Below are 12,878 nucleotides of genomic sequence, written 5' to 3'. Positions count from 1 at the left end.
CGCAGAAAGGATTTGTAGACTGTTTGTGTCCACAGAAAGCTCAGTCTTCAACAATTGTTGAGTCGAGTTGTCTGTTCCTTGTTGTTGCTTAAATTTGTAATAAGTGCAAAGCACAGGGTAAGCGAGTGAGGGTGACGGTGTTGGTTGGTTACAGAAGAATTTTCCAGAGGACAAGTGGCCATACACTCACATACTTAAAAGGTGGCAAACTAAAGCATGATTAGGTTTTTTTTTTTCCCCTCTCAAAATAAACCAAGATGATGGCATTTAAGGAAAACAGTACTGAAAGTCTTTTAAAAGTAGACCTCTGTCACATTCTTCCCCGTACTTCATAAGTGGTTACCCTCCACTTTTCCAGCTGTTGTCCCTGTACTTACTTCTGTATTTCCAAAGTTTATGTCCTTATCACCATTTCTTAATTTATCAGTGTTAGACCTTATCTGTTGACTCCTGGCCATGGTAGAACAGGATGTAGTTCTCACATAGAACCAAAAGGACCTACCAAGTGTTCTATACAATAAATAGGAAAAAAAGAAAATAATTTAAAAATCAAAGTGGCTAAATTTCAGAATACCAGAGGTAAAGGCACTAAAAGCTTCCAGAAAGGAAAATAAAACAGGCCCAACGTATGTTAAAGGATCAGGAATCATATGGCATCAAAAGTTAAGTAGTTATGGGGAATTCCCTGGTGGTCCAGTGGTTAGGACTCCGCGCTTCCACTGTAGGGGACACGGGTTCGATTTCGATCCCTGGTCAGGGAACTGAGATCCCACATGCCTCACGGTGTGGCCAAAAATAAATAAAATAAATTTAAAAAAACAAAGTATTTTTTTAAAAATTTGTGTAGTTGTAAGGACATCAAAAGACACTATCAAGAAAGTGAAAATAGGGTTGCCCTGGTGGTGCAGTGGTTAAAAATCCGCCTGCCAATGCAGGGGACATGGGTTCGAGCCCTGGTCTGGGAAGATCCCACATGCCACAGAGCAGCTAAGCCCGTGTGCCACAACTACTGAGCCTGCGCTCTAGAGCCCACGAGCCACAACTACTGAAGCCTGTGCGCCTAGAGCCCATGCTCCGCAACAAGAGAAGCCACTGCAATGAGAAACCTGCACACCGGAAAAAAGAGTAGCCCACGCTCACCACAAGTAGAGAAAGACCGCGCTCAGCAACGAAGACCCAACGCAGCCAAAAATAAATATATTTATTTAAAAAAAGAAAGTGAAAATACAACCCACAGAAAATATTTGTGAATCACGTATCTGATAATCACGTATCTGATAATCACATATCTGAATCACGTATTTGATAACAACAAAAAGACAACCCCATTAAAAAATGGGCAAAGGACTTGAACAGACATTTCTCTGCAGAAGATTACAAATGACCAGTAAGCACAACACCATTATTCATCAGGGAAATGCCAATCAAAATCACAGTGAGATACCACTTCACACCATCTAGGATGGCTAGAATAAAACAAAACAAAACACAAACGGAAAAGAAGTGTTGGCGAGGAGATGGAGAAATTAGAACCCTCGTGCATTGCTGGTAAGAATGTAAAATGATGCAGCCACTGTGGAAAACAGTTTGACAGTTCCTCAAAAAGTTAAACATGGAATTACCATATGACCCAGCAGTTCTACTCCTAGGTATATACCCAAGAGAAATGAAAACATAGGTCCACACAAAAACTTGTACACAAATGTTCATAGTAGCATTTTCATAATAGCCAGAAAGTAGAAACAACCCAAATGTCAATCAGCTGATGAATGGCAAAGCAAATGTGGTTTACCCATACAGTGAAATATTATTCAGCCATGAAAAAGGAATGAAATACTGATACATACTACAGCACAGGTGAACCTTGGAAACATCACACTAAGTGAAAGAAGCGGACATAAAAGACCACATACTGTATGATTCCATTTATGCAAAATGTCCGGAATAGGCAAATGCATAGAGACAAGGTAGATTAGTAGTTGCCGGGAGCCGGGGGTAGAAGGGGATGGAGAGTGATTGCTTAATGAGTACAAGGTTTTTCTTTGGGTGATGAAAATGTTCCGGAATTAGAGAGTGGTGATGGTTGTACAACATTGTGAATAGAATAAAAATCACAGACTCATACACTTTAAAATGGTTAAAATGGTGAATTTTATTTATGTGAATTTTATTTCAATAAACACATTTTCGAAAATATGTAGTTATGTAAAAATTTTTTGGTTAAATTAAGCCATGCAAATATTGTTCTATGCTAGACCAAATAATGTACCCTGACTTTCTTTTCTTTCTGATACAATCCTTTTTTTCAGAATTGCCTTTTCTCAATTGCTTAGTTTTCTATGAACCTTTGCCGTAATTTTTAACAAATGTGCAAAAGTCTGTCACATATCAAACAATATTTTCTCTGTGCTTCAGTATAACTTATCTAGATAGATAGATAGATTGATTGATTGATTGATTGATTGATTGATTGATTGAATTTGTTTTCCCCTGGAGTCTTTCTTCTCAAAGCTTTGTTCTCCAGTCTGGACCAGTTGCCCCCTAGACCTTCTGCGAGCTGTCATCCAAGGATGCACTTCCCTACTCTCCTGGCTTGGATCCCTTGTTTCCTAGCTTCCATGTTTTGCTTTGTTTTATTTTCTTGCACTATTCTTTTATTTTGCTGGAGCACATTCTGCAGTAAATTCCTCAGAAACAATGTATGAGAAAGAAATTTTTAGAGTCCTCAGGTATCTGAAAATGTACCTTTTTTTCCATTTTCATACGTAACTGATAAATTGGCCAGGTTCCAATTCTAGATGGAAAATAACTTTCCTTCAGAACCTTGAGAGCATTGCCCCATTTCCTTACAGCTTCCAGCGCTGCTGTTGAAAAGCAGATACCATTCTGATGCCTGATTTTTTAATATAGGGTATCTTGGACCTGTTACATTTTCGTTTCTGGAATCTTTAGGGCTTTAGTTTTATCAGTGCTCGGTAGTTGTGGCTCGCGGGCTCTAGAGCGCAGGCTCAGTAGTTGTGGCGCACGGGCTTAGTTGCTCCGTGGCATGTGGGATCTTCCCGGACCAGGGCTTGAACCCGTGTCCCCTGCATTGGCAGGTGGATTCTTAATCACTGCGCCACCAAGGAAGCACTGTACTGTTTTTTGCAAGAGTTCCTTAACTTTTTATTCTGACTTTCCTAAGTCCTTTATTTTGACAATCCAATTTTTATTGTCCAAGATTGTACCGTTTTTATAGTATTTCGCTCTTTTTACATGAATTCAGTATCTTCACATTGCTGAGAATCTCAATTACATGTATGTATATATTTTAAGTTTTCTTCCCCCTATATTGTCTCTTTCCTCTGGGTTTTTTTTTTTAACTTTCTGTTTTGAAATTATTATAGATCCACAGGAAGTTGCAAAGACAGAGAGATACCCTCCACCCACTTTCTGCTGACAGTTACATTTGACATAATTACAGTACAACACAAACTTGACATTGGTACAGTGTATGTATGTAGTTCCATGTTATTTTATTTTAGTACAGGTTTGTGTAACCACCACTGCAGTCCAGATACAGAACTGTCACATCAACACAGAAAACTCCGTCTTGGTACCCCCTCATAGTCACACTTACTTCCCTCCCGACCAGCATCTCTGAGTCTTTTAATGATTTGTGTGTGTGTGTTTCTCACGCTGATAATCCTTAGCTGTCCATTCATATTTAAGAATAGGGCTCTTGGAGAATTCCCTCGTGGTCCAGTGGTTAGGACTCAGCGCTTTCCCTCCCGGGTCCCGGGTTTGATCCCTGGTCCGGGAACCAAGATTCCTGCAAGCCGTGCAGCACAGCCAAAAAGAACAGAAAAAAAAAAAAAAAAAAATGGAAAAAGAATAGGGCTCTAAAATGGTGACTAGAAGTGGACATCACTGTAGGGGTAACGATCCAGTTCTTACTTTGGGGTGCGGGGCGCCGAACTCCCACATGTCAGCATCTATAGGCCTTTCCTCATTTCTCCAGAGAAGAAGCTCTCATTCTCCTGCCTGAGAAAGAGTCGGGATGGGGTGTGGAGAGTTCTTACTGTTCCACATGCAGATCTTCACTGCATCCTTCTGTGTTCCATGCCCACCCCCGACTCATCCTCGTTCTGTCAACCCTAAGTCTGGAATGCCTGGGTTCCGTTTCTCCAGAGAGCAAACCTTATGTGTTATCTGGGGATATATCACTCCGTCCGTATACAGACCTTTGGACGGCTCTCCTGCTGCCATCCTTGAGCCTCACCCCCATGCCCAGCAGGTTCTGCTCAGCTAATCAGTTCCCTCTTTGTTGGCTTTATCCCTCACAGGCAGCCTGGTTTACCTTCCTCTGTTCTGCTAAAGAAGCTGCTATGCTTCCACTGCTTTCTCTCTTTCAAAAATGTAATCTATTCTTCCATTGCAGTCATCCTTATAGACTTACAGTACATTTTACCTTCCTTGGCACTTGTTTTAGTGAAAATGCTTACTAGAAATATAGTAGAAAATCTGCTATGTTTAGCCAGAACCCCTCTGAAATTCCATTAGTAAATGTAAAAGAGACTATTCAATGATTTGACCAAGATCTTTTTTTTAAATTAATTTTATTGAGACATAATCTACATACATACAACATACCCACTTTGTACATTTTTATGAGTTTTGACACATTTATACATCCACATAGTCACCACTACATTCAAAATATAGAACATTTGTATCACCCCAGAAAGTTGCCTTTTGCTCCTTCCCAGTCAGTCCCCTGTCTTTCCAGGCTCCACCGGGATCCCAGGCAACTGCTGATCTGTTTTCTGTCTTTTCTAAAGTTTCGTATAAATTGAATCATACATGTCTATTCTCTTTTGTGTCTGCCGCCTTTGACTCACTATAAAGTCAGTAGTTCCTTCCTTTTTATTAATATTCCATGGTATATATACCACAGTTCATGTGTCCAGTTACCTGTTGAGAAACATTTACGACTAAAGTTGCTGTGAACATTTGTGAACAAGTCTCTTTGTAGACATACCTATGTATCCTTAGTCTCGGGTAATTACGAGGTAGGATTGATAAGCTCTGTGGTAAGTGGTTTAACTTTATAAGAAAGTGTCATTTCATATCCTCACCAGCAGCGTAGGAGAGACCTAGGTCCTCCACAAACTCAACACTTATGTTTCAGTCTTTCCATTTTTAGACATTCTGATAGGGGTATAATGGAGTCATACTGTGGTTTAAGTTTGCATTTCTCTGATAACTAATGACCTCGACAGTCTTTTCAAGTCCTTTGCCAAGTATATGTATTGTGACTAGTTTATTCCAGTCTGTGGCTTGCCGTTTCATTTTCTGAATGGTGTCTTTCGCAGGGTAGCAGATTTTAATTTTAAAGTCCAGCCTCCCATTCTTTTCTTTTATGCTTATGCTTTTTGTTGAAAAGACTCTCTGTTTCCCCATTGAGTTATGGCCAAGGTCTCTTTTAAATTCTAAGTTATAAAATAAAAACTTTAAGAATGTTATGTCATTAAAAATTAATTCCATGAGTCCAGACTCAAGCATTTATCTGCACTTAGTTTGGTACGACCTACCTGTTAGCAGGTGAAACCCTCCCTTCTAGGGCCTGCAGCATAGATTCTTCTAGTGAAGTATCTGTTTCCCTTTAGTGGGAAGTGACAAATGCCAACCCAGTTCATATTTTTGTTCAAGTACACTCCACCTTATTGCTCAAGAAATATGAAGACATATTTAATTTATTTCATTTCTCAAAACTGGTTTTTATCATCATTACAAAAGGAACATCAGGCACTGTGCTAAGTAGTTTGCCTGAATTACCTCATTTAAGTCTCAGCAATCACACACGGTGGGCCCTGTTATCCTGTTTGTATGAAAATTTCTCAAATAACTAGTTTAATTTTATATTCAGAATTTAGCATAATTGACTTGGTTTTCTTCACTAAAAAAAAAAAAAAAAAAAAAAAGGGCTTCCCTGGTGGCGCAGTGGTTGAGAGTCTGCCTGCCGATGCAGGGGACACGGGTTCGTGCCCCGGTCCGGGAAGATCCCACATGCCGCAGAGCGGCTGGGCCCGTGAGCCATGGCCGCTGAGCCTGCGCGTCCGGAGCCTGTGCTCTGCAACGGGAGGGGCCCCAACAGTGAGAGGCCCGCGTACCGCAAAAAAAAAAAAAAGACTATGTCTTTTTATATCAAATACAAGAGGTTAGTGACTAGTAGAAAAAGTTACCCACTTAAGAACACAAATGTGGGCTTCCCTGGTGGCACAGTGGTTAAGAATCCACCTGCCAGTGCAGGGGACCCGGGCTTGAGCCCTGGTCCAGGAAGATGCTGCAGAGCAACTAAGCCCGTGCACCGCAACTACTGAGCCTGCGCTCTAGAGCCTGTGAGCCACAACTACTGAGCCTGTGTGCCACAACTACTGAGCCCGCGTGCCACAACTACTGAAGCCCCCGTTCCTAGAGCCCGTGCTCTGCAACAAGAGAAGCCACTGCAGTGAGAAGCCCGCGCACCGCAACAAAGAGTAGCCCCCACTCGCCGCAACTAGAGAAAGACCGCACGCAGCAACGAAGAGTACTGCTCGCCACAACTAGAGAAAGCCCGTGCGCAGCAAATAAGACCCAACGCAGCCAAAAATAAATAAAATAAATAAATTTAAAAAAAATCTCTCTATGTTTAAATAGATTCACATATCAAAATAGACTTAAAGATAAGTAACCCTTTTCTTTCTTTTCAGATCTTAACTGATGTAAGAGATCTCAAATTTCCACCACTATTTACTCAGAAATATCCTCGTGAGGTTGGTATTAATTCTCATCTTTTATTTTCTTTAGAATCTTACTTAGAACATGAAGCGTCCTTAGCAGTCAGCTCATCAGTTTCCCCGTTTTACAGATGAGGAAGCCTAAGGTCTAGAGAGGAAAGGGACCTGATCCGAAGAACACACAACTTGTTAAAACCAAAGGCTGTGACTCGGTCCCAGGTCCTGGGCCCAGTGCCCTGTGCGCTAAGCTGCATGACACCCCATCTGGGAATTGTAGCAACCTTGCGTTTCGATAAGGCTGAACTCCTAGCTCACCCTTACAGCCATAGAGTTGCCATTATGATCATGCCATTAATTTCTTTATCTTAGTTTGGGAGAGATCTTAAAAACTGGCTTCTTTTTTTAAAAAAGTCACTAATTTCCACTGATTTTGTGTGTTGGAGTTATGCCCCTCAGAGTGACACAGTAAATGGTCCAGAAGAGTGGGAAGGGAAAATTAAGCTGGTCTTGATGGTGAAAACTGTGTGTAATGAATTTTTGAAGTTTCTTTTTGCAGCTTTTGTTTATTTCATTATATGTCCACAAACATATCACTTTAAATTTATGTGTTGATAAATCTTGAATTTTCTTAGTAAATTAAGTTTAGGTAAATTAGACTGTGTGGCTAGTCATCAAGTTGGAAAAAGTCTAATTGATCTTTCAGTATTATAAGTATAACGAAGGGTTGCATTAAAAATGAACTTTATAACAATATAGAGATTTACCGGCCTAAAGTGAAATCTATTTTACAAAAACTATTCTGTTGTGTATTTTGCAAAGTCGATGATTCAATCCCTGGCGGCGGGGGGGCGGGGGGGCTCATCAGAATCCATGTTATATTAAAGGGGTTCAAAAAATCAGTAAAAAGGGCTAGGTACTGATCACTGGCATGGTTATTTTTTAATTGACATCTTTGAGATAATTGTACATTCACATACAATTGTAAGATGAATTTATTTTAAAAGTCAGAGTATGCCTGCATTTCAAAGATGTGACTGAAGACCTTTTATTATATGTTAGAAAACAACCAATTACCCCAAAATGGTCCATGTGTATTTGGAGCAGGGGTTGGGCCAACTATGACCCACAGACCAAATCCAGCCTGCTGCCTATTTTGGTAATAACGTTTTATGGGAACACAGCCAGGCCCACCTGTTTATATAGGGTCTGTGGCTGCTTTTGTATTTCAGTAGCAGAGTTGAGAAGTTGTGTCAGAAACTGGCTCGCAAACTTAGTATAGTTATAGAAACATCTGGCTGACTTCTGAATTAGGCAGCTGGTTAGTGGCCCTTTTATTACAAAACAGTTTTTATCTTTCAGTATGTAATGGTGCAAGACATGCTCTCCCCATCCCCTACGGAACGGCCTGAAGCTGCAAACATTATTGAAAATGCTATATTCGAGGACTTGGAGTTTCCAGGAAAAACAGTTCTCAGACAGAGGTCTCGCTCCATGAGCTCATCAGGAACAAAACAGTCAAGACACTCCAGCAGCTCCCACAGCCCTTTGCCAAGCAATTAGCCTTAAGCTCTGCTCGCCTCCCTAACAGGTGACACGGAATAGCCCGCTTCGAAGGAATGTTGATTTTTCCAAAATCGTGACCTTGAAAATTTTGTTCTTTGCTCGATTTCATTTTGGACTACTTTTTCTAAAGCAAATTTAAACTGGATTTTGGAGCTCAAACCTTTGAGCCGACTCTTTGATTTTTGCTCTGCTCAAGGAGAGGCCTGTCACTAAGTCACACGTGGTCCTTTTCCTTCGTTGGTCTCTTGAAATCGGCCGGCCAAGCATCCCAGCCCTCACGTTTTGTCTAAGGAGGTGGAAGCAACCCCTGAAATGTATAGAGAGAATTATAAAATGGAAATATTTTTGTAGTACAGAAAAATGAAAGTCCCTACATGTAGTAACTATACTGTTCTAGAAATACACTTTCTAGAGATGACAGTGGTGATTTTGAAACTGATTTCCAAAAAAGCTGACTCCATTTTTGTCCCTGGTGGGTAAAAGGAATCTGCATTATTTTGGAGGACAAGTGGCACAAATTGTATAGTGGTTTATGTCCATAGCTAGTTTTCTAGTGACGTTTGTAGCATTAAATAGCTTTATTCCTTAGATGGTTCTAGGGAGCGTTTAAGAGCTTTTTGTACTTTTACCTCCAGTAAAGGGAAAATGAAGCTTTTTGTGTAAATTGGTCAAAAGTTCTGGTTTGGGGAGGAAAAAAGCCGTAGTAAGAAATGAATCATATATTACAACTAACTTCTTCAATTATGGACTTTTAAAATCTAACGAAATCTTAAGTGTCTTAAATATAATACTGTAGGTTGGTTTTTTCCCAAAACTGACTGTAGATAACAGTTTAATCATCTAACTTGCTAACATGTTTTTATTTTCCACTGTAAATATGTTTATTTTTTATTTATAAAAATTCTGAACTCAATCCATTTGGGTTGGTGGTGTATAGAACGCACTTAAGTGTGTTAACTATTGTGACTTCTTTCAAGTCTAAATGATTTAATAAAACTTTAAAAAATGATTTATGGTTGATTGTTATTTGGGGGGGAACTAGCCCTGAAATGGTAGTTTTTCAAATTTATAAAATGGGGTCATAGGTCTAAGAACAGTCATAACCCTACTCTCAAGAAAGCTTACTCCTAACCTGTTCTAAACAGGCATCTTCTTGTCATTTTCCAAGGACTTGACAGGACCAAGTCCTTTTCACAATTCACTGGACTCATAATCCAGAGACATTAGCTCAGTTCCTACTCAGTGCCAGGGACATAAAGAGCACCCTGCCCTAAAGGGAGACCTCGAAGAGCAAAGGCTCTGGCGATGCCAGTTGTGTTGGGATCACAGTGTGTCTGACGTGTACCATGAGGAGGCGTGTGTCATGAGGGCACAAACCAGCTAGACACAACCTTTAAGGGTCAAATGCATGATTATTTCCATCTTACAGATACGTAATGTCTGACCCACAAAGTTTGAGCAATTTTTAAGCTGGACACGCATGTCGCAGCTCTTTGTGTGCTCTGTCCTCACTCTCACTTCGCAGTGAGTCTCTAACTTTGCCTTTCTTCCCCATCCTGCTTGGCTCCTGGCCAGCCCATCTCTCTTCTTCATCTCTTGGTCGGCCTGCTTCAGTTACCTTTTTCCTCTTCACCCCAGCGAGGGATCCTGTTGATTTCTTCCCAGTCTGCCCACTCAGTCCCAGCTGTGGACCCTTTGACCCTCACGACCACCCTGAGAGCTAGCTATGAAAATGTTATAATAACGCCGTGATGGGTGTTACTATTGCCATTCTATTTATGGTGAAACTCGGGTCCAGAAAGGTGTAATTTGCCCAAGATCACAAAGCCAATCAGAGCAGAACTGGGATCAGATCCCAGGAATTCCAGTTCCTAGTCAGGGTTTTGTCTATTCCCTTGCACCAAGTTGTCCAAAGGTTTGCAAATATCTTACATGATATAATCAGGCCTTCTTTCATTTTAATTCTGCCTGTGCCTTTGCTGGCCACTAGGATGAAAGCACCCATGGGAAGTTAAGGGGCTGGGCTAGCAGGACCTAGCAACTCCACAGTGGTAGCCGGCATGGAGTCTCCTGCGTTCTCACCCAGGGCCCTTTCTCCCAACTCCAAACCCTACTTCCCTTCAAGTTGTTGCTTTTCTGGCATCTTTCCAAGTCCCCTCCCTCCACACTTGCCTCTCCCTTTAACAGTTTGTACTTAATAACACTTAACCATTGTCAGTCCTCAGATGTGCCTGTAACTGGTGCAAATCAATCTCCTAAATAGCTGAGGTCCCAGAGGATAGGGACACACCTTCTTATAAGCCCAGTAACATCTATCATAATGTCTGGTACTTGATTACGTATTTGTCGAATTGAATTTGGAAAACATAACGTGTAACTCACATAGCTGCAGCCCTCAGGAAATAGCCAAGTAAGGAGGAAAAGAAATGCACTGGTCACTGCAATAAATATTTGGCAAAGTGAAGGAGAAAAGATGGCTGAACCATCCTGATGTTAAAAACATAAATTATTATGAACTTTCATCAAATCTTTAACCGTGGCCACTTTTAAGTCTTTTGTCATTTACAGACAGTTCTGGGTGTACTCTGATGCTTTTGCAAAAATGTTCCTATAAAAGGGTTTCATCTTCAAGGAATTCATGGAAAAGACTGACAAGCACAAGTTTCTGGTAACTGACTATACTGCTGAACTGAATGAATAAGCATTTTCAGAACTCTAATGGAAAACTGATGAATTCATAAAAGTGCTAACAAAAGATCAAGATGAAAAAAAATTACATGGGACTGAGTGAACAGATGAGGATGATTATAATTTTTGTGACTTTGAATTTTAAAAAAAAATTTAAAAACATAAAAATCTCAAATCCTGGAAGTTTTCTAAAGGAACGGGACCTTAGGGTGTAATTTAAATGAGAGGAGAAGTGGGCTGGGACACTAGCATCCGTGTGGCTCTGTCGGATGCTGTCTGCTTTAGCCTACCTCCCTCTCCATCTTTTACTGGAGTGCGTTACATGCCCGGCCGCCAGCCTGGCCTGCAGGGGAGAGATCCCGATGGGGGAGCCACGGAAGCCCACAGGGCTTCTAGTTTCCAGGTTCTCTCATTCAGGAAGGCAGCAGCACGGGAGTGCTGGTCCAGAGGTCAGTAACCAAGCCTGCCCTTTGCCTCCTAGGAGAACAGCAGACATTTAGGATGTTCGGACAGTTTTCTTTTTCTAGATTGTTTCTCGGTGATACTTTGGATGCATTTACACCGAAAGTGATTCTATTTCTCCAAGTAAATGGGGACAGAACAAGCTTTCAATCCAACCACCGGCCATAGAGCGACTCAGTCTTACTCCTGGAGTAAGTCAAGGGCGAAGCAGGAACTCTGGACGTTTTCTGGCTTATGTCTGGTGACGTTTACTCTTTCTAGAACTAGATTTGCACGGGACTGCTTAAGGAGACTTCCCGCTTCAGGTTCTAGCCCTGCAACTACTGCAGCTGCCACCAGGAGGCTCCTTTTCACCTTTTCCCCTAGAAGTAAATACGGAAGTTCCCCACCTATGATTTTCCAAATTTACAGTGGTGCAAAAGTGATACACATTTGGTAGAAACTGTACGTCGAATTTTAAATTTTGATCTTTTCCAGGGCGAGTGGTAGATAAACTATCATGATGCTGGACAGCACAAGTCAGGCAGCCAATCAGGAAGGGAAACGATGATACACTTACAACAGTGCTGTACCCAGACAGCCATCCTGTTTTTCACTTCAGTACTGTATTCAATAAATTACATGTGGGACTTACCTGGTGGCGCAGTGGTTAAGAGTCCGCCTGCCAATGCTTGGGACACGGGTTCGAGCCCCGGTCCTGAAAGATCCCACATACCGCGGAGCAGCTGGGCCCGTGAGCCATGGCCGCTGAGCCTGCACGTCCGGAGCCTGTGCTCCACAATGGGAGAGGCCACGACAGTGAGAGGCCCGCGTACCGAAAAAAAAAAAAAAAAAAAAAAAAAAAAACCAATAAACCTAGGGCATTATGCGCCTGGCTACTTCCAACAGCCTGAGCATCCCTCATCCCTGGCTCAGCGCTGCTTCTTGGAGCAGCAGAGAAGCTTCCTTCTCTGATTCCCCTGCACGGGCTGGTGCGCTAAGAAAAGATGGACTTGTAAACCCTTTGGAGGTCATGAGGAATATTTTCATCAACCACATCATAATCTCTAGTGGAATAAAATAAGACTGTTTTAGTTCTTCTTTGCAATTTCCTGCAGTTAAATTAATTGGATCCATGTGTTTCTGTAATAGCAAATATTAAGGCATTGACAGCATGAACCAAAAGTAGTTCTATAGATGTATGTCTTGCTATTTACTGTCAGACAATATGGCTCAACATTCATCTGGTGAAAAAATAAAACTATCTTCGACAGACAAAAAAGACAAAGATGGGAAAGACAGTGGGAACAGCCCTAGCGAAGGCTTGGTGGGGAAGGGTAGGAATGAGAAAGAGAGCTGTCGGTAGTGGGAGTGGAGAGAATTAGAGCAACCTGAGAAGTATTTTTGAGGCAGGAAGGCCAGGACACT

The 12,878-nt window shown here is 41.5% G+C and overlaps 1 protein-coding gene across 1 annotated transcript in view; it reads left to right on the top strand.

Moving 5' to 3' along the window:
• Positions 1 to 9,224, top strand: part of EIF2AK3 (eukaryotic translation initiation factor 2 alpha kinase 3) — a 66,433-nt gene extending 57,209 nt beyond the window's left edge. The window contains exons 16-17 of the mRNA XM_082851958.1: positions 6,732 to 6,794; positions 8,118 to 9,224. Coding sequence (XP_082708084.1) covers positions 6,732 to 6,794; positions 8,118 to 8,318 — 264 coding nt within the window. The 3' untranslated portion in view covers positions 8,319 to 9,224. The remainder of the gene's footprint in view (positions 1 to 6,731; positions 6,795 to 8,117) is intronic.
• The last annotated feature ends 3,654 nt before the right edge of the window (positions 9,225 to 12,878 follow it).

This window comes from Leucopleurus acutus, assembly GCF_964270905.1.
Source record: "Leucopleurus acutus genome assembly, chromosome: 12".
In the NCBI taxonomy this organism is placed as follows: domain Eukaryota; kingdom Metazoa; phylum Chordata; class Mammalia; order Artiodactyla; family Delphinidae; genus Leucopleurus; species Leucopleurus acutus.
Note: the sequence above shows the minus strand (reverse complement) of the source record. Positions and strands in the feature narration are given on the sequence as shown.